The following is a 21,608-nucleotide window of genomic DNA, read 5'->3' as shown; positions in this document are numbered from 1 at the left end:
GAAAGAGATGTAGCGTCATCTCTACTCTCACAGGAGTGTCAGACCAGTGAAAGACTAAAAAAAAAAAATGATGCTTTTAATTGTCCTTTTGAATTTTCCTATGGCTGTTCTTCTACCTGCGATACTTTGTCAGTTCCAGTTGTTCTTGTGCACTAATGTGTTGTCTCATGGCCTCCTCTTGCAGGGTTTCCTTCCTGAAGGGAAGTTCTCTCGGATCCTCACAGAACCCGTCAACAAGGACCCAAGCTCCCGCCGCCGTGGACGTCGACCTCGCAGCGAAATGCCTAAACCTCTCCTGTCCGTCTCGGACTCTTCCTCACCGGGTCTCGGTCCTCCTCTCTTCATGAATGGTGGTTTGATTGGCAGCATGGACTCCATGGTGGCCATGCAAAATCTCCGCAGTGGTATCCCTGGAATTCCCATCTCTGGGATTATGGCAGCTGGATTCCCGCATGGTTTCCCTGCAGCTGTCTCAGCGGGAGGAGCTGGGGGGTCTGCTGAAGATGCCAAGAATGGTCTGAGTATGTTACCCATGATGCTGCATGGAATCCCGCACCCCCATGGGGCTGCAATCCCACAGCATGCTTTGTTCAGCGTTGGCACCATGATGGCACACACGCCACCTCCACCTTCTCCTCATCCCAGCTCCTCCTCCTCCTCGACTTCCTCCTCTTCTTCAGCGTCTGCTGTGAAGGTCACCACGACAACCGCACCGTCTGCAACTGAGGCGGCCAGCCCTTCTTCGACAACGCCTGCAGAAAGAGAGGGCAGCGCCCCTGCTGCTGGTGGCGAAAAGGACAGGACGCGGGAGGAGAAAGGAGCTGCAGAGGCTAACAAACGACCAGTAGCGGCAGAAGCAGCAGCCATCATTACCTCCACCACCAGGGCCCACCTCAGCTCTGCACATCTTGGAGCTGGCACTGGCAGCCATCTTACCTTCAACCCTTTCCTAATCCCGGGCATGTCCCACGGTTTGCTTTACCCACACATGTTCTTGCCACATGGTGGCATCATGGCACTTCCAGCCATGCCCCCTGGTGCAGTTGATAGCTCTCCAGGCAGCCCCAAGAGGAGAAAGAAGAGAGGAAGAGAAGAAGGCGAGCGAGAAGAGGAGAGGGAGAAGGCAGCAACTGGAGATGGAGAGGAGAGAGAAAGTACAGATAAGGCTGGTGGTACCTCCCACCCAGGCACCTCTTCATCTCCCTCCATCCCCTCTACCTCAGCTTCAGACCCAGACCCAACTCCAGCTGACGAGCTCCAGACTGGGCAGGGGAATGCAGAGGGTGGGTCTTCAGAGCCCCAGGAACCGGACTCCAATGACCACACTGAGGGAGCAACAGAAGACAATGAGAAAAGATCGGAGGAGACAGGAGAGGAGGCAAAGGAGGAGGAGGAGAAGCAGGACACTGAGGAGCAGAGACAAGTGGAACAAGAGGATGCATAGAGGAGAGGAACTGCAGAGGCCTGAAGGACAGCCCACTTCCTGCTCTCTCCTCCTGTCTCCTTTGTTGCTCTCCTTTCTCAGCTGAGCAACAGTGTAAAATTTGTGCCGTGTCTGTCAGTCAATGTCCATGTAAAGACTTTTATTATGATGATGACTAATAATGATGACGATTATATTCAGCTCGGTCATGTTTATATACCAAGACCCCACCCACCCTCTCCACTCATTCATTGTATACAAAGAAAACTAGTGTAAAAAATGATCCTCTCTGTAGTGTTCTCCTTCATTCTCCATTGAGACTGAGTCGGGAGGGATACTTCTCAACAGGAACACACCCAACACACACCGAATGCAACCTGGCCTGACCAAGAGCAACTCTGACCGTAGTATTGATACCGTTTTAGGCTCAAGGTGAGCCAAGGTGGACAGGCAGCTTTGGTTTTCGCCTGGTTTGTATGGACACAAGGATGACTGGGAAGGTGGGGCACAGCTGCCAGAAGTGGTTTTTCCGAAGTTATTTTTCTCACCACAGTTTAGAAATTCTGAAAAGCTCATGCGGGGGAGCGATTAAATCTTGTGTTTTGACACACTCCACTAAATCTAGGGAAATTCGTGCAATGTTCAATGTTCATGCCGACTAGATTAATCTAAAAGGAGAACAGTCATTCAGCTATGACACTAAAACACCTTTTCCTAGTTGATAGTAACAGAAAAAACAACCTAAGTATCTAAATATGCAAGAGCCAGTGTCTGCTGCAGAAACACAACAGACCCACAAAGATTTTAGAGAGTAGCCCTTTTGAAATGTATCTAAATCACGTTGATATGATTGTGGGCGTCATTGAATAAAAGTATGTTTAGTGCATTTAAAAAGGCTGCCAAATTAGAAGAAATTAATTTGTCTCTACTAGTTTTATATCTAATAAAGTTAACAAAATTGTGAGAATAATGTTAACTAGAAGATCACAAAATATGAGCCAGGTTAGTCCATCCCAGTCACGAATGTTAAATCCTAACTTTAAGATATTCTGCAAGTTCTCCATGCTTTAGATGCATATTTTATTTTAATTATAATGTCATTATGATTCTTAATATTGTGTTACTGCTGCAGTAACTCCTCCATAAAGTAGATCACAAAGATAAGTCTAACGTGAACACCAGATGATGAATCCAGATTCCCACAACAGCAGTACAGCAGAAATTCCGAACAACTATCAAGAGAGGCTTAGGCATATGCTTTCTCATTTGCTTTTCTTTATAAAGGCAAGGAACAATCATGAGATTCATTTGTTTTATTACTTTTATTAGCTCATGTAATTTTATTTTTTAACTCAGCCACAAAGTCACTTTGGGAGACCCCCACCTCCCTCCCTTCCCCTCAAGTGGTTAGCTCTAATCAGAAGACATGAAAGGACAGGAACATCAACCCTAAGCTCATCCTGGCCACCAGGGGGCAGTAGGAGGCAGATGTGATATTCTGTCTTGCAAACACAGGAGTGGGGAGGAGGGCTGCGGGAGAGTAGAGGAAAAGAAGGTGCTCTTTTTTTTGTCCCTTGGGGTTCATCATGTCCTAAATTGCATTTACTTACAACAAATCAGGTAACCAGCATCTCATCAGGAACAGTGCAAAATGATGCTGCATAATGATTACAATCATGACCTGTAGCATCAGTCGGTCATCCCCCCCACTGTCCTTTTCCTGTTTTTCTCCTTAGTGTGTTCAGAAAGACATTACCTGTGCTGTGTCGATCATCTGTCCAGGGAAAGGGAACAGTCTGGTTTTTGTTTTTTTGTTTTTCTTTTTGTTAGTTTTTTTTTTTTAAAGAATGAAGAACAGATAAATAGGGAGAGGAGGGATATGGTAGTAGTATGAATCACTCTGGCGTTCCCCCCTCACATTAAGTTTAATAGCAGTTCATACTAAGAGTTTCTAAATATGTAAATCTATCGCTGTATATTGCTGATTTTTTTTTTTTTTTTTTTTTTTTTAAGCGCACCATTGATTTCTTCATTGTCTTTACTTTGTTCCTCCATTAGGGGGAAAAATACTTGACATATGCGCAGAGGATTTTTGCATAGAGCTTAGTCCCAGTTTTTTTTTCTGTATCAAACAGACTGTACTGTACATTAAAAGGATGCAAGTTGCTGGTTTTATTCAGTCTTTTCACGACAGGGTGTGTATTTTGGGGGTAAATGTCAGATGTTTCTGATGTAACGTATAACTTCACTTCTTTTTGTTTTCATATATGAAAACATTATTTTTGCACAATGTCTTTTTGTGAATGTTAACCTGTTTCCGTGTGGTCTTTTACTTTCCAGTGTGTGCGTGAGTGTGAGCGTGCGTGCATGTGTGTGTATGCGAGAGTGTGCTGTAATGGGAGAAAGTGTGTATGTGTGCATGCATGCGCACACGTTTTGTGGTGGAGCAGTTTCTACTCTGTTTCGTCCTTACAGGTCACATTTCTTGTTGGGGAAAAAAAAACAAACATAGTTGTTGCCTTGTCACAAGTTTGTGGCTACATATAATTTATTATACTTTTCTTTTGCTTTGCCAAACTTTCACCAAATATGACATTCTTTTTCTGTTAGTTTCATTATGTATTATTCAAAGTAAAATGCCTTATTTAGCGAGTATTTTTTTTGTATAGATGTTCAATTACATCTCCTTATTAGGTCATGTTATTGTTTGTCTTTCCTTTTTGTTTTTATGCGTACACGGCGTTGGTGATGTGCATTATCTTCAGAAGCCAATAGTAACGGAAGGTACCACTGCTCAAATCACTACATTTATCCCTAAAGGTCAATCAATCATCCCTCAAAGCACAAATGGAGAGTTAACAAAAAGTGACTGTTTGCTTACCAGTGCCTCTAAAATTGCTTTCATTTCTCTTTTTGTGAGCCTCACTTGCACGCTATCTTGACTTCACGTTTCCAGTGAAGTCAGAGATTATCTGACTTCTGGCGATTATCTTTTGGAAAGTGGTTAACATTTGAAAATCTAAGTGTTGGATTTTATCATTAGATGATGCCATGCTGTTCTTTAAAGGGAAATTCTGGGATTACTCAGTCTGGATCTAAATTTCAGAGTCTTATTGAAGAGTTAGGGTTAGGGTCTGCAACTTTCAGAATCCCAAAGTTAAACTTGTAGAGTAAATACCGTGCACACTTTTATTGACTAAAGCTGTAAAGTTAATGGAGATGAGCGCTGCACCCTAGCTGCTCTGCAGTTCACTGCTGCAGTCGTTTTTAAAGCTTTTTTTCTTTGCACTCAGAGCTGTAATTATTCATGCTTCGTACCCTGACCTGTTACATTCTTAGCAGTGTTTAGCTTCTCAAATCTCCACAAGAAATCTGCTGATAATTAGAGGAATAAGACACAAGCTGGGAAATATCAGAATTTCCCTTTGAGGAATGCTACTTAATCTTTTAGAAATCTCTTCCTTCACGGGGCCTTGTGTCTGGTATCCAGCACATCTAGGATGATAATGCGCACACAGTATGTATGCAGCCTAAGTATTTGATTGTTGTCGTGTGTTATTCGAGATTCCCGAAAGAGCAAATCAGAAGGGGAAGCCAGTCGCTTTGCACCACAGATGATTTATCTCAAAGGAACGGGCAAGCGTTGCGTTCCAGAGGTCATGTGTGCACATCATTAGCTGTTAATGGCTTATTCTTGTGCAAAAACTTGTGAAACAAACTTGCAGGTGCAGTATGTAACCACAGCTCGGGGGCGGGGGGGGGGTTAATCAAGTCGACTGGCGATGGCTCTGTATTGTCTCTTCGTGTCACACCATGCCTTCTTTAACAGTGTTTTTCTTTTCATTGAAGTTCTCGTTGGTTAACTTAAATGTTCTTCAAAACAGTCACCTCAAAAATGTAAACGTTTATCTCTTATCATAAAAAAATGTATTTATTGTACAGTTCTCATTTACGTTGTTGTCTCATGACTGATCAGTGGCTGGTTTTGTTAAGTTTTCTCAAAGACAAAAGCATTTTGGTTCACGTGGAATTTAAAGTATCTGGTAATGTCACATGCCCTGTTTTTTAATTTTTCTTCTTCTTCTTCCTTTTTTTTTTTTTTTTTTTTTTTTTTTTTAAAGATGTAATTACATCAAAATTAAATGGTTAAGAGTTCTTAGAATACCTCCTCTTTATTTTCTTTTCATAGTCCCCACGGTAATCCAGCGTGAGCCACCCTTTGGTACAGTCTGCAGATGCAGGATCCTTTCTAAAGCTGCAGTACAGTAGCATACTTTTTCAAAAACCTGTTTTTATTTTTTCCTCTAGAACGAGAAGATGACTGAAAACTAGCAGGTTTTGAAGCTGACATTGTAGGGAATCTGCAGTTCAAACAAGTAAAGTACCTGAAGAGTCTGTCAGATTCATGACGTGTTAATCATGCATTTAAAGTTCAAACTGCAAAGTTAGAACTCTGATTGAAAATATCTACAACATCATGCAAATATATCGCACTAAATCCGGTTAAGGATGTTATATATTTGTTTCTTTCTCCATCCTGATAGGCTCAAACTAACAGGTTATGAAGTCTTTGTGTTAGTTGACAGTGTTCGAGGTTACATTAGGGAATGATGAGTCTTATTCATTTCCATAGTTCAGGCCTCCTATGTGGCTTATTAGAAGAGCACCCCTGATACGCAGCCTCAGAAGTTAAAGAACCCCTGAAAACAATCCATAAAAATAAAAACATTAGAACTTATTTTATTTGTCAAGCCAGTCATTACAAAAGCTGAAAAATATCAGTCTCCATATGTGTTTTTTCAAGTTCATTGCAATCGAATTTCACAGACACTAAAATGTTTACTTGGCAGAAGACAAAACGTGAATTATTGCCCCGGCAATTATTTTCTTCTCCTTTGTCAACTTCAGACATTAATGTGGTGGAAAAGCTGTTACCTTTTGATATACACTCGTACTACCAGAAGTCGTCAACATGGGTTTATGTCGAAAGTGACAGGAACACCCGATCGTAATTTTATCTTTGAATTAACAGCCATGTTTTTCTTGAATTTGCTTTTAGCTCGTTGCACCGTCTTACCGAAGGGAAAGTGTCATTTAAAGTTTGAAGCGACCATGAGATTTAAAAATAGCATAACTGCAGTTTAGGTATAATGATGACAAATGGTGAAAGGCAACTGTAAAATAAATCTTTAGACTGGATCTAAAAACTTCTCCACCTTTGTCCAGTTCATGTCTGTGAAACTGCCCTCCAGAACCCGGGGCAAGTTGAATATTTGACTGTTCGCAGGCCCTCTCCAAGCACTGCTGAACCAAGTGCAACGTAATTCACCAGGCTGTGATTCACTGGCTGATCATGAAGTCAGAAACCCGGTCATTAATAAATAAGTTATGTGGTGGGGTTTTATCTTTTATTTTCTTCTTTTTTTTTTCTTTGTAAGTATAACTCTGTATTCCCATGTGGACCAATCTCATGAGTCAAAACATGGTATGTGTGATCTTTTATTGTGCAATAAAAGATGACTTTCAACTTTTTGTTGTCCGTGGAGAGTAATTAACTAACTAAACATGGATATTTTAGCTGATATCCTTATGTAATTCTGATGGTTTTGCTTTTCTTTTTTAGTTTATAGACTGTTCTTGCTCAGCTTTCTGCACATTGTGTACTCGGAAAGATGCATTGGCCTTGTAATGCTGTTGTATTGGTTAGCAGCAACGTGAAAATATGTTTGCTGCTGGTGTTGTGTAAGGGAAGCCCTTCCACTTCTTTAAAATTAAGTCATATCTAAAGGATTCAATAGTGAGAAGTACTTAGACTGATATAGGAACAAATATGTAATCAGGAAAACAACATTTTGACATTGTGACTTTGGGTATTAGTAAAAACCCTTAAAAATATTTACAGCAGATGAACACTATCTGGAAGTCATATTCTGGAAAAATGACCTGACACAGGACCTGAAAGATTTATCTGGCCCTTCATGGTCTAAGTGGAAAATTGGCTGCTGAGAAGCAACACTTAAGGAAAAAGCAGGAAGAAAAGGCTGAGGTTACACTAGAACTGGACTGAAAATCAGTGGCAACAGGTCTTATGGAGTGAGGAGTCTAAATTGGAAACTTTTAGTTCAACTTTTATGTAGGACATCAGGAGAGAGTTATAAAAGTGAGTGCCATCTTTAAAACACGGTGGAGGCTTTGTCACGGTTTGGGTTGCATGGCAGCCAGGAGTGTTTGGGATCTTGTCAAGATTGATAGAGTTATTGTCACAGAAAAGTACTGTCTGATCCAACATGCAGTACCATCTGGAAGGCAACAGTTTCATATTTCAGTCTCAATCACACAGCAGAACAGATAATGGAACACTATCAGTCATGGATTGGCCTCCCCAAAGCCTGGACCTTAACATTATTTAAGCACTTTTTGATCATCTCAACAGAGAATGGAAGGAAAAAGGTGGCCAGCATCCAGAGAAGAGCTCTGAATGTCCTTCAAGAAGCCTGGAGAACTGTTCCTGTAGACAAAGAGACTTCAGTCTGTTAAAGGTGAACAATATAACATGAAGATTTCTATTAGATACTTTGAGTGGACAAAAGATCTCACTCAAACAGATCAACTCCATTTAAAACTGCACAATGGATGCCGCATCAAAATAAACATTTATTGAAATGTACACTCGTGCTGTGGATTAAAAAAAAAATAATAATACCACTTTGTCCTTGAAATATTGATAAATACATGCAAGCAAGCTGTTAAAAGACAAAGCCATTTATCAGCTCTGGAGAAAAAAAAAAAAAAAAAAACAAGAAATACCCACATATTCAATCTTGCTACACCAACTATGCATACCAAGGTATACTTGTGCATATCAGACAAGCCAGGGGAAAATAAAAGAAAGAAGCTGGCATATAACTAAATAAAATTCATAGTGTGAGGTTAAACTCTGTAGTAACAAGCTTGAATATGTGGGACTTCTGAAGCTTTTTTTATTTTATAGAGATAGTTTGGTTTTCATGTTCAGGCTGCTGTGACAGTAATTTCCCAACTGCTGAGATAAATAAAGCAAGTCTTATCATTTTTAGGTTCACTGGAATAGCAACTTTAGAAACTGCAGAAGAAAAAGAAGAAGCAAAGAACAATTTGTGCTCTTGCTAACATTATTTTCTGTTGGATACTGACAGCTTTGTTGTGGTTATCGTAGCTATTTTCTTAAACTGATTCAAGTTACAGTTATATTAGTTTTATCATGATAATGAATAACAGACACTTTATACACAGTCTTCAGGAGCTCAAATGCAAGTAAAGTAAATAATTTGTAGGCAATGATAGCCTAAACTCTGGAAATAATGCCCATCACTTTTTTAAAAAAAGCCTGATATTTATGTCATGCTTTTTGCTTTTATAACATCTGTCTTCAGTTTTTACTTTGTGAGCTTCGGAAACGTCTGGGTTGCTTCTGCTGCATTTGGCTAAATATGAGTAGAAAGTACTGCTCTACACACATCAGAGTTCAGTAAATACTGATGACCGCGGGAAGAAAAAGCACACCTTTCTTTCCTCCACAGTGTTTTGCACATTATATTGCAGGTACACTTATGAGCCATTCCAAGCTTTTGACGTGCTCTTTTCTTCACAAATTTCATATAAATAAAATTGAACTGAATATTTTTGCAGTCCAATTTGATCCAAGTTTCTGTCCGGTCTGTCTGTACTAGAGCTGCTCTGGCTTTTGTCGTCTGTCTCTTCTTGGGGCTGATGGGTAGTTTCTGGTTATTTCTCTCATGTAATCTTCTCTTTGTGCTTGGATGATGATATGCCCACCTCCTGTTCTTTACTTAGCTGGATGCTGTTTGTCTTTACTATTTAATAATCCTTTGCTCACCAGCCACTGCTCCTTTCTATGCACGACCAGGACTTTAAGCTTCTGAGTTATGTTGGGGGGTTTGGGGGGGGTTTGGGGTAGGGTGTGATTTATTTTTAAGCCCCTTAATTTATTAATAAATACTGAAGAAAAGTCAAAACTGTACATGAAACTTAAACCTACATAAAATAGGTCATCTGTAATTCCTAACCTGTTCATATGGTATTTTACTTCAACCTCTAAAATTAAATCTGCACTCAATATTAATTATATAACTGTAACTTGAAATTTCTGCTAAACTGATGAAATGACCAGAGAAAATGTAGCTGTGTAACAATCTGTGGCTATAAAATCACTAAAAGATAATTATTTGAAAATCTGATTGAGAGATGGTTCATATGTTGCTCCTGCATGGGAAGCTTGAAATTAGCAAATTTTTTTTTTTTTGTGAGGATTTCAGTCCAAGGAGGCAGGTTAATGGTTGCTTTACCTGGTGAAGGGAGAGTTTTCCTCGCACCAAGCTGCTACTTTAGACAGTTTTAATACACTAGTGAAAAGCACGACCTCTTAGGAACTTTTAGTTCAGTCTCGATTTATGCTTCTGACCGCTGTAGTTGGGTGCTTGGAAACGATACGGATTTATGACATATTTTCATATATGTTCCATGTTACATCGTGTCTGTCTCCCCCTCAGGGATCTCCATGATGTCTTTGCTCCCCTGTGGTTGTTCTGTTTCTTGAGTTGCCAACGCTGTCGCTGGTGTGCAGTCGTAGCCGTTTTCGCTCCTTCTTCTTTCCAAGTCCTCCTTTTTTATTCTGTCCTCTTTCTGACAGATAAAAAATATAAAACAAGTCAACATGAAACATTAAATATCACACATGGCACATCTGCATTTCAGATCAGTTGTCTACATGCATATTTTTTTTAGCATAATTAAAAGAAAAACTTTATTTATTAACATACAGTGGGGCAAAAAAGTATTTAGTCAGCCACTTATTGTGCAAGTTCCCCCACTTAAAATGATGACAGAGGTCAGTAATTTGCACCAGAGGTACACTTCAACTGTGAGAGACAGAATGTGAAAAAAAAATCCATGAATCCACATGGTAGGATTTGTAAAGAATTTATTCGTAAATTAGGGTGGAAAATAAGTATTTGGTCACCTCAAACAAGGAAAATCTCTGGCTCTCACAGACCTGTAACGTCTTCTGTAAGAAGCTTTTCTGTCCCCCACTCGTTACCTGTATGAATGGCACCTGTTTGAACTCATCATCTGTATAAAAGACACCTGTCCACAGCCTCAAACAGTCAGACTCCAAACTCCGCCATGGCCAAGACCAAAGCGCTTTCGAAGGACACCAGGAAAAGTATTGTAGACCTGCACCAGACTGGGAAGAGTGAATCTACAATAGGCAAGCAGCTTGGTGTGAAAAAATCAACTGTGGGAGCAATCATCAGAAAATGGAAGACATACAAGACCACTGATAATCTCCCTCGATCTGGGGCTCCACGCAAGATCTCATCCCGTGGGGTCAAAATGATCATGAGAACGGTGAGCAAAGATCCCAGAACCACACGGGGGGACCTGGTGAATGACCTGCAGAGAGCTGGGACCAAAGTAACAAAGGTCACCATCAGTAACACACTACAACGGCAGGGAATCAAATCCCGCAGTGCCAGACGTGTTCCGCTGCTGAAGCCAGTGCATGTCCAGGCCCGTCTGAAGTTTGCCAGAGAGCACATGGATGATACAGCAGAGGATTGGGAGAATGTCATGTGGTCAGATGAAACCAAAGTAGAACTTTTTGGTATAAACTCAACTCGTCGTGTTTGGAGGAAGAAGAATACTGAGTTGCATCCCAAGAACACCATACCTACTGTGAAGCATGGGGGTGGAAACATCATGCTATGGGGCTGTTTTTCTGCCAAGGGGACAGGACGACTGATCCGTGTTAAGGACAGAATGAATGGGGCCATGTATCGTGAGATTTTGAGCCAAAACCTCCTTCCATCAGTGAGAACTTTGAAGGTGAAACGAGGCTGGGTCTTCCAACATGACAATGATCCAAAACACACCGCCCGGGCAACAAAGGAGTGGCTCCGTAAGAAGCATTTGAAAGTCCTGGAGTGGCCTAGCCAGTCTCCAGACCTCAACCCCATAGAAAATCTGTGGCGGGAGTTGAAAGTCCGTGTTGCTCGGCGACAGCCCCAAAACATCACTGCTCTCGAGAAGATCTGCATGGAGGAATGGGCCAAAATACCAGCTACTGTGTGTGCAAACCTGGTAAAGACCTATAGTAAACGTTTGACCTCTGTTATTGCCAACAAAGGTTATGTTACAAAGTATTGAGTTGTATTTTTGTTATTGACCAAATACTTATTTTCCACCCTGATTTACGAATAAATTCTTTACAAATCCTACCATGTGGATTCATGGATTTTTTTTTTTTTTCACATTCTGTCTCTCACAGTTGAAGTGTACCTCTGGTGCAAATTACTGACCTCTGTCATCATTTTAGGTGGGGGAACTTGCACAATCGGTGGCTGACTAAATACTTTTTTGCCCCACTGTATATGCATGTGTATATACATATTTATGAGTATATTTAGTGAATAACACACTAGACAACTAAAGTAAATGGAAGGATTTTTTTTCTCCTGTTCATCATAATTTATACATTTATAAATAAATCCAGTTATTCAGTCATAGTCTTTGTTGAAGGTGAAGAGAATACTTTTAAATCTTTATCAAGCTAATTTTGATGCCTTATTTAGATGAAAATGTTGTCATCGTGTTTTTATCTTAAAACACACTAAAGTAACCAATAACAGTTTTTGCAACTCCTGAATCGAAAGAAAAGGTTAATAATTCCATTATAAGACACTTACTAAACGTCAGCATTGTTTTAGTGAAAAGTGTCTAAACAATACTGCAATAGAAGAAATAAAACTTGAAGAAATCTGAGCTTGGTGATTGGAAAAGAGCAGAACCTAAAAGCTTTTACATCTAATAACTTTTTGCGCTCCTAAATGTTTCAGAACTGTTTTCCATCTTTCAGATTGTGTTTGGTTTAAAGTGAAAATTAAAAAAAGACTTTTTGAGGTGTCCTTTAACACAGCGGTCCACAACCTTTTTTGCAACACGGACCGGTTTATGCCCGACAATATTTTCACGGACCGGCCTTTAAGGTGTCGCGCATAAATACAACAAAATAAAACTAGTACTGGTACCGGGGGAAAAAAAATTACATTTATTCATAACATACGTGAAAAGACCCAGGAAAACCGAGTTAACGATAAAAACGGTAACAAAATAACGCTGAAAACCGATTTAAAAACCCTGAAAACCACACATTTCACACCTGAGCCTCAACTCTCGCGGCCCAGTAGCAGTCCAAGGCCCGGGGGTTGGGGACCGCTGCTTTAACACGATCGGTTTGGAAATCACTACAGTAAAAAAGAACACTTTTATGTTGCAGTGTGACTCATCAGACAGTAGTTTGTCTTCTACCTTAGAAACCCATCAGGCTGTCTTAAACCTAAACAGCTTGATTCACCTTCCCAGTTGGTCTCCACTGGCTAACCCTTCCAGCTTTGTTAATAATTTACTTAATGTGTGTGTAAAATGTTCTGGTCTTGGACAATTACTGTATTCTGTGACCTGATGCTCTGAGGTTCTGTTGGCTGACGGTCCACATCAGGCAGGTTTCAGTAAAATGTTCTCAGTGATGTTTAGCTCCTTTGATAATGGGCCGTATGTTTACAGAGACAGGAGAAAGCTTTTAATGCTCTTCAGCACTGATCTGATGCATTATCTGCTGTGGACACACATGCATCATGTGTAATGTCATTTATTTTTAAAGACCTGAGGACTTTAAATGAAACTTTAGTGGGTCTGAACACAATGAACAAATGTTTTGGTATTTCAAAATACATCATGACATATCAGTTTAAAACTTAACCATAGATCTCATATAGCTGTCTCATGCTGTTAAGGTAAGGTTTAGCTTAGATAGAAAATGTGGTTTTAATGTTCAGGAAAGGAGAGGGGAGCTTCAGTATCTCTGGCATAAGCTTAAAGGTGGAATCATTTTCTGTAATATATAGCACTGATGTTGATTTAGAGCTTGGTTGGACATCAGAGTAAAAACAACTGCACGCAGAGAGGCAGTAAAAGAAGAAAGGAAGCAAACCCCAAGAAACATACTCTCGTGGTCACACCAGCGTTCATAAAGAATCTTTCTGCCCCACCTGCCAAAAATAAAAAATATATCTCTAACTTAACAAGTAATCCATTTCATATCTATTAATATGTGCTCACTTGCCAATCTAATGAGCCACATGGTCAAGAAGACCTGCTCAAACTGATCATCGGAATGAGGAAGAAAATAGATTTAAGTGACTTAGAACATGGCTTGTTTTTGGTGACGGATGGGTTGCTGACCTGCTGGGATTTTCCCGCACAAACATCTTTACAGAGAACGATCTGAAAGGATATCCAGTCTGCCTCGTTGAGGAGAATGGCCAGACTGCTTCAAGCTGATAAGAAGGCAACAGTAACTCAAAAAACCGCTTATTGAAACCAAGTTATGTAGAAGAATGTGTCTGAACACACAACATGTGGAGCCTGAAACGGAGGAACATACAGGCTGCCACAAGCTAAGAACAGGAAACTAAGACTACAATAGAAGCAATAAAAGGACAAAGGCTTTAGCTGGATTTCTATGGGACTGCATATAACAGTGTTAAAACGTTATTTTTTATGTGCAATGTAATTATTCTGCACTACTCAGTATAAACCATGCATCAAAGAGACATTTTTAATTCATTCACTTTATTTAACCTCTTGAGCTCAACATTTATAAAGACAGACCGACCACGAAAAGACGCCATTACAAGGATGCAAAACTGTAAAATTAAGCAGTGACATGAAAACTGAGTGTCAGCCATATAACATACAAACCTGTTTATAATTTTATGTTATAATAAAAGTATTCCTTAAAAGTCAGTGAAACAAACGGGCTATTTGTCACTCACTTCTAAGCAACTGTTTTTGACGCAATGCTGTTTGCTCCTTAATAAATCTGACATGTCAAATAGCTGGTAGAATTTCCAATTATTAAGAATTGATTTTTAGTAGAATTAATGCAAAAGAAAAGTATTTTGGTGGGTTAATAAATGTATTTCGTAAGGCTTGGTAAGGACTTTTGTTTTTAAATTTGAAAGGTTTTTCTTTTCTCTTCTTATTACTTCATTGGTAAGTTGGGTTTCACGCTGGGTTGAAAAAGGCTAAAGTGAACTCGAAAACTGATGCTCAGAAAAAACACAAACAATTCAAAAAGAATTACAATTCCTTTCTTTTCTTTTGGCCGTCGTTCCTTTTGTTTTCGCTCCATCTCATTCCATCCAAAACATCTGGACGTGCGCCGCGCACATTGCACAGATGAAGAAAATACAGATGGTGCTTTCACTGTGTCGTGCACACAAAATCACATCCATCAATTCAAACTGCTGGTTGCCTTTGCGCAGCTCCACAGCGGCACGGTGGTGTTGTAACTGCCTTGTTCAGCAGAACATCCCTTGCATTTTTGGGGCAATCCTGGAGTTTCTACTTTCTTCCCACAAACCAATCCAGATATCTCAGACTGGCGGTCTCTAAGTCAGCTGTGTGTGTGGTGTTTTTGAGGCAGTGGAAGTGAAACCAATTCGTCTTCGTAGGTTAGTTACATATTGACGCTCACACTTTGTTTTTACTGATATTTAGTTATATTTCTGTCACGTCAACAGCTAAAGTGATGAAAAGAACGTTTAATACTGTGTTTAATACTTTCACCCCCCCCCCCACTGCTGTCATCTGCCCCTCATTAGTAATAAGAGCGTATCCTCACAGATTGGGCTTTTTAAATCCACACTGTCTCTTCTCCTTATATTCTTCTTAAAACTCAATTCCTCTTTTCCCTCTCCATGCACTTCTTCTCTCCTTTCCCCCCCTGACATCTCTTCATTTTTTAAATCTGTCCTTCATTAGTGCTGTCACAAAGTATTTTATTTTGGAAGCTGTGTTGATGATTGAGAATAAGGGCAGGTTGTCCCAAAATGCCTCTGTACTATCTGTGTGTCTACATTATACACACTAATTCTTAAAACTGAAACCCTGTGGTGACTGTTAAAACGTGCATATGAACATGCACGCGTTACATCTGAATTTGTGTGAGTGATAATGGTGTAAGTTCACAATCCAGACTTACTTTTCTTTTAATAATTACAGATTCTATAAATCTTGGTAAGCTAGGAGGTTAAAGACTACATTGACTGAATCAGCTGACTTGGAATAGTTTGCATGCGAGCTTGTTTCTGCTGCTGAAACGTTTTTATTTTTTTCCCACCCATAACTCGAAATTTCAAGTTAATACGTCAAGATATAATAACTTCAAATTTCACGTTCCACTCTGCCTATCAGGAACTGCTGTGAACTTACATCATGTCGATGCTTCAGACGGTGGAAGGCGTCAGCTACCAGTGCTACAGCTGCAAGGTCACGAATGAACGAACTGCTGAGTGCTTTCAGCGTGGTGCCACAAATGATGAAATCCTTGTGCTACTAGCTGAACCGTGTGGCGTTGTTATCAGTACAACAGCAATTTGTTCATGTTTACTATACATTGTTAGCTCACTGATGCGATTTTGAGTCTGCCTCTACATCCGTTTCTGGGTAACAAGGAAACGATGTAATTCATGGAAGAAAATTACTCAAACTATGAGCACTATAGTAAAGTCTGAAAAACATATTTACTTTTTGGATCTGGGATAGTTTTATGTTATGGATAAGAGTGTGCATCAACTCTACACTGAGTAAACTTATAGCCATACATGATTACACAACAGGATTAGTCCAGAGCAACTATCATTTTCCTGGACCCCACTTCTTGTCTTCTCACTGTGCTTCCACACTTAAAGAAAGACCTTTTGGTTGTAGCTCTGCGAGAAAAATCACTACTCGCCACATTTATCCAGACTATGTATGAAAGTACCCAGATAATGCACCACTCCATTACTATTCCTCTGCTTCTGCAGAGCTTGGACATCATCTCTGTTGCTGTGAAGTGTTTACCTTTGACTGTAATTACTGTGGATTATTTATTTATTCTTCCAATATTACAAACAAAAATTGCACTTCGTTTTCTCTCCCCCCGGGCTTTTAGCACGCAGAGCTGAGTCAAAGTGCTTTCTGTGTGAGTATCTCAGAACTTTTGATCTATTATTTTAGTGGTTGCTTAGTTTTAAGCTATCTTGTTTGTTGCAATGTAAAGTACAGAATCAGCTGCAACCTGTGATGTGTGCATCATAACCCGATTCCTGTAAGCGCAGAACCCTCAGCCACACACACCTTGACCACATATGTGAGTTGGAGAAGACCTGTTTCTGCCTGCAAGTAAAAAAAATCTTTATATGCAACAGTGTTCACCCTTTTTCTCCTGCTCTAGGTGTTTCTTTTCTCTCTCACACACACACACGCACAAAAGAAAAAATGGAGACAGCGAACCACATGTGTTGAAGCTGGTATGTCATGAGAGTGGAATATCTCCCAGCCATCTTAACTGAATCAAGCATAGTGCTGGAAAACTCCCCTGCTCATCCCATAACAATCTGACCACAGGAAGACTACAAACACACACGCAAACATAAACGTTCACATTCACAGTTAGTGTGCAGACACAGAAATACAAATGTTGCCCTGGTGATTATTCTACTGAATTCCATCTTTGCACTAAAACCATGACATTAAAAAATGCGACCACATCACAAACTCTTTTGGAGAATTTCTCCACTTTTATGTTAAACAATGAAAACAGACATCAAACTCTTACATGTGTCGCCAGTAAACTGTTGACCTGAACACACCAAGCCAAAACTTCTGAATGTCTCCGCTTCATGTGGGAATTTTTACACTACAGTGATTGTTTTCCCAAATTGACAGACTTCTCTATGAAAAATACCAGATTGGATTTATTAGTGATGATATCATCAGAACACAGACTGATGGATATTGTTTTCCTGCATTAGTGTAAAATAAAGTATACTTAATTCTTCTTCTTCTTCTTCTTTTGTAATTACAGATTTTTAAAAGGTTGGATAAAAAATGTTTTGCCATTTATTTATTGGAATGTGTAGCCTTGAAATGACTGTAGTTGGTCTAAACTTCCCGTGTTGGGCCCTGGGTCATTAATCAAACAACCTAATTTTGATGAGAGTGGCAGCGCCGAGCTGAGATTCTTTTTTAGCCAAACCACTAAAACGAAGCGATTTTGTTCACAAGATGTTTACCATCAATGTGGAACACAAGAACAACATGTCAGTTCATTTTAGAATTTTAGTTTTGTGAAGTGATGACAATCTATTCTCCCATTTTGGTATGAACACTCATGTGTGAGTGAGGCACAATGACTTTGTTTACTTCGGGTCTGTAAGACTATGTACCAGCAGGGAAAATGTGTAGTGGCCATTTAAATCCAAATAATATCCCAGTGAGATGTGGCCATATCTCAAAGGGCTCGCATTTACTAAACAAGGATAAAAAAGATCAAATTTTATGGTTTTATGCTCTTGAGCCTATACTGACTCCTTGCACAACTCTGTTATAATCAGAGCCACATGTTGTGAAAGAAAAAAGAAGCACATACATCAGCATAATGGATGACAAATCAGCATGCAGCCCTTTTGGGTGTGCACACATCCTCAGAATAGTGAAACCAACTAACACGTACAAGTGGTACAGCTGAGCAATGACACAAGTTACTTAAAAAATAGACGTTTCCATGCTTGAATTATGGTCGAAAATATCTATGAGGAACATTTTTGACTGGAGCTTCACTGAGACTGGTGAGTGTCCATTCTGTTAGGAAGATTCCAGTGGTGATAGTATTACTGCATGACTTTGTATGATTGTGAAAAGGAATGCTTTAGTTTTAAATTCCTCACCAGATGGAGGGTTGGATAACTATCCAATGTTAGTTCAGTCTACAAGTGGTATGTGGAACGTCAACATGGTCCAATCAAATGCAGTCACGGCAAACAAAGGAATAAACTCAAAATGAGACGGTAATGGGTGGTGCAAGTAGGAACATCCATCCATCCATCATGAATCACAGAACCAATCTCGGGGTCCATGACTGCTTAAACCATATCTTAAACAGCTATACTGAAAAGTAAAAAAACACTCTGTCGCCTAATCCACAGCTTCCACATACAAATCCCCTACCCTATAGCAAAAATAGGGAAATACAGCTACTGTCAAAAGTACACCGAAAGCTAAAAAAAAAGCTTGAGTAAAAGTTGAACATCAGGTACAGTGAGAACAATTGCGTGTGTAGGTAGCTTTAACTTTCAGGCACATCGCGGAGGATGTCGTGCAGGAAACTGCTGTAGATCCTTAGGGACAAAAGATGCCTGCTAGTTGCAAAATTAGTACTGAAGCGGAACATTGGGGCATCTTTGATACATTCACTGTATACAAGGACCACCTGTGCAGCTCACTAGATGTCCAAATCTCAATAATCTTATAAAGATGTTAGAAAAGTACATTGAAATTGGTTGAATCCTGCCAAATTGAATCAGTCACACTAACACAAAACCTCATGAAAATGTTTGGAAACCACCTAAGAACGCACTTTTTTTCATCTCTGCCCACAGACTGAAGGGCACTCTGAAAGAATGCATGAAAATTTCATTACTTGCTTTCTTCACTTGCTGCCTTTAAAAATGCTTTAACCTTCTAGGACCTGGCATCCACATATGTGGACATCACATTTTGGGTTACTTAGACCAAAATACTCAATTTTGCTCTACAAGGGCCTGATATCCACTTACGAGGACATTATACTGCTACTGTTCTATCGAAATTTTAAATGACTATCCTCATATGTGGCTCTCATTTTTCTTAGAAACTAAAATTAGGTAAAAAAATAAATAAATCTGCTAATCCTTTGTTTTTACATTTATCAGGCCCCAATCAGCCCATATATCAAAGAGAAATTAAAAATGCATGCCGTGGAAGAGTTCGGGGGTTAAAGACATCTAAGAAATGAAAGTGAGAGAATGAGACACTGTGGAGCAAACTTACTCCTTAAAAAGTACCTGTTGTCCAGGGTTTAGCTGCCCCGAGGCTACCTCTGCACTGTGTTCAATGTGCAGTAACTTAATACATGTGGTACTTGGAAAAAAGCACTTTAGCTCACTGTCTGTGTTGGGTTACACTGCAACTTTACCCAGATCCATATGTTATGGGATGAGAGGGCACACTGAGTTCTGTACTGTACAGACCAAAGTAGCAGCGTTTGAAATTGAAATCTAAAATAACTCCCTCTGAGTGAGGATGGTATACAATCCAACGCATCACAGCTAGAATTTTCCTTTTATCCTCAAAAAATGAGAGAAAAAACAAACTGAAAGTCTGACAATTTAATACTTATAAAAGCCTACAGAAGTATATTCTCAAGTGTGTTTGGTTGAAGGTAAAATCACACATTACTTCAAAACACGTGTAAAGTAAGAAACATGATCGGCATGTGTGAAATTTCACGATGAGGCTGCTAAAAGAACATCACATAAACAAGCCATACTTTCCATTTTAACAAATATAATTATCTAATCTGAGAGGTGTAATAATACCAAACTGAAACTAAGGATTAGCCATATAATGATTTTGTTTTTCATTTGACAGCGGCTGACAGGACGTTTGTGGTCTTTTTGACGTCTTACTTGCATCACAATTAGCCAAATTCTCTTGTTGTGCCAGACCAGTAAATGAGCTCCCATCCTGATATAAAATGATCTGGATAATATCCCCGTGTCGCCTCAAAAGTCCCTTTATAAATGTCACACATGGTCTCTATTAATTGACAGTGGGCCCAGTCCAGAACATGTCTCTTGTCAACATCATGGAGTAGAAAAAAATGTTTCATTCCGAAAGCGAGCAAACGAGTTATAGATGGGGTCAGCAAACGGTAGGATGAACTTCAGTGCAGTAAAATGTTACATATTTCTGTGGTTGCAGGAGCAAAATGTGCAGTGAATAAGGAATGTGGGGGTCAAACCTCTAAAACTCATGAAGCTAAGCCTTAATAGAATTTTAATAAGTGGCTAATATGAAAAGTCACTCCTGTGCAGTTGTCGTGAAAGAATAAATTAGCTACAGAGACGGAAAGCCACAGGGATCTGCAGAAACGGCAGATTTTTGGACTTTGGCAGTCTTCTGGAGAAATGTCTGTGTTAAATGCATTGGTGATCCATCAAATTTTGGTGACATTATCATCATCTATAGCTAAAACCAGAACTGCCAGTGGTCCTCCAAAAAACCCACCAGTGTCCTTGCTCATGTGTTCACAAATCAAGTCAGCACAAATCTGTTTCGTACTGTTAGTACCGTAGGATACGGATAAAGTACACACACTTGCTTATCCCAGTTAATCCCAGCCCTGTTCTCTGAATTATCTTATTATATTGTGTTTTAATGTGTTTTGCATTGTGTTTTGAACTTGTCGTTGGCTAGGTAGCTGTGGCGTGCAGAGCCACGAGTGGTCTGTGGGACTGTACCAAGCCTGTACTTGATTTGTGTTGCTTTAAGTACATTAAAAACTGAAGTACAGCTGCAGTTGTATTCTCTTACTAAAAGGAATCCCTTGAGTGAATCAAGGTTTGCTTTATTTTTTACCATTTAGAAGGAAAAAGTAATGACCAATCAAAAAGCCATGTGGGACTACAGTTTTGCATTATGACTTTTATCCATTCATTTCCACTTTGGTTTTATAATTATGTAAAGTACTGCGTCACTGATGGAAAAATAATGAGAAATGGACCTTTGACAGGGAAGTTCAACCACAGTTGTTTTTGTCTGTTGTAATACAGATGCAAGACAGATGCATGCTGCTGGACTTCAACCATAGATGTTTCCTTCCAGTTTAGATTTGCGTTGCACTGCATCATAAAACACTAGCTATGCAGCCACTTTCAATTTTACAGCAGAGGAAATACATTAAGGCCTAAATAGGGGCTATACTGCTGCTTTCCCTTTTTTAAATGCAAGCTGAGTAAATCAGTCTGACTTGGGGAGATTATCACCACCATAAATACAATTTAATGTTTTCATGCTAATGGCAAACATCTGTCTGTAGCCACAAAGCCCTTTCACAAATACATACATGCAGACCAAACTTATGGAAAGATTGTTTGAGTTATCCACATGCAGATGGAATACAGATAATCACTCAGCTTGTGATTAGATTTTTTCCCCCCTCACTCATGCAGGTTAGGGTTACAACCAGCTGATTTTC

General features: G+C 39.7%; 2 protein-coding genes across 6 annotated transcripts in view; one reads left to right on the top strand and one right to left on the bottom strand.

Moving 5' to 3' along the window:
• Positions 1 to 6,950, top strand: part of chd6 (chromodomain helicase DNA binding protein 6) — a 95,669-nt gene extending 88,719 nt beyond the window's left edge. For all 5 annotated transcript variants that reach the window (XM_040004247.1, XM_040004252.1, XM_040004261.1 and 2 more), the window contains one exon: positions 185 to 6,950. In XM_040004247.1, the coding sequence (XP_039860181.1) occupies positions 185 to 1,444 (1,260 nt within the window). In that variant the 3' untranslated portion in view covers positions 1,445 to 6,950. The remainder of the gene's footprint in view (positions 1 to 184) is intronic.
• Positions 6,951 to 7,799: 849 nt separating this feature from the next.
• rspo4 (R-spondin 4) overlaps positions 7,800 to 21,608 on the bottom strand; it is a 39,832-nt gene continuing 26,023 nt past the window's right edge. The window contains exon 5 of the mRNA XM_040004281.1: positions 7,800 to 10,105. Within this exon, the coding sequence (XP_039860215.1) occupies positions 9,969 to 10,105 (137 nt within the window). The 3' untranslated portion in view covers positions 7,800 to 9,968. The remainder of the gene's footprint in view (positions 10,106 to 21,608) is intronic.

Source organism: Simochromis diagramma, unplaced genomic scaffold (genome assembly GCF_900408965.1).
Source record: "Simochromis diagramma unplaced genomic scaffold, fSimDia1.1 OVJJ01000320.1, whole genome shotgun sequence".
Taxonomy (NCBI): Eukaryota; Metazoa; Chordata; class Actinopteri; order Cichliformes; family Cichlidae; genus Simochromis; species Simochromis diagramma.
The sequence above is the reverse complement of the archived record's forward strand: the minus strand, read 5'-3'. Positions and strand labels throughout refer to the sequence as shown.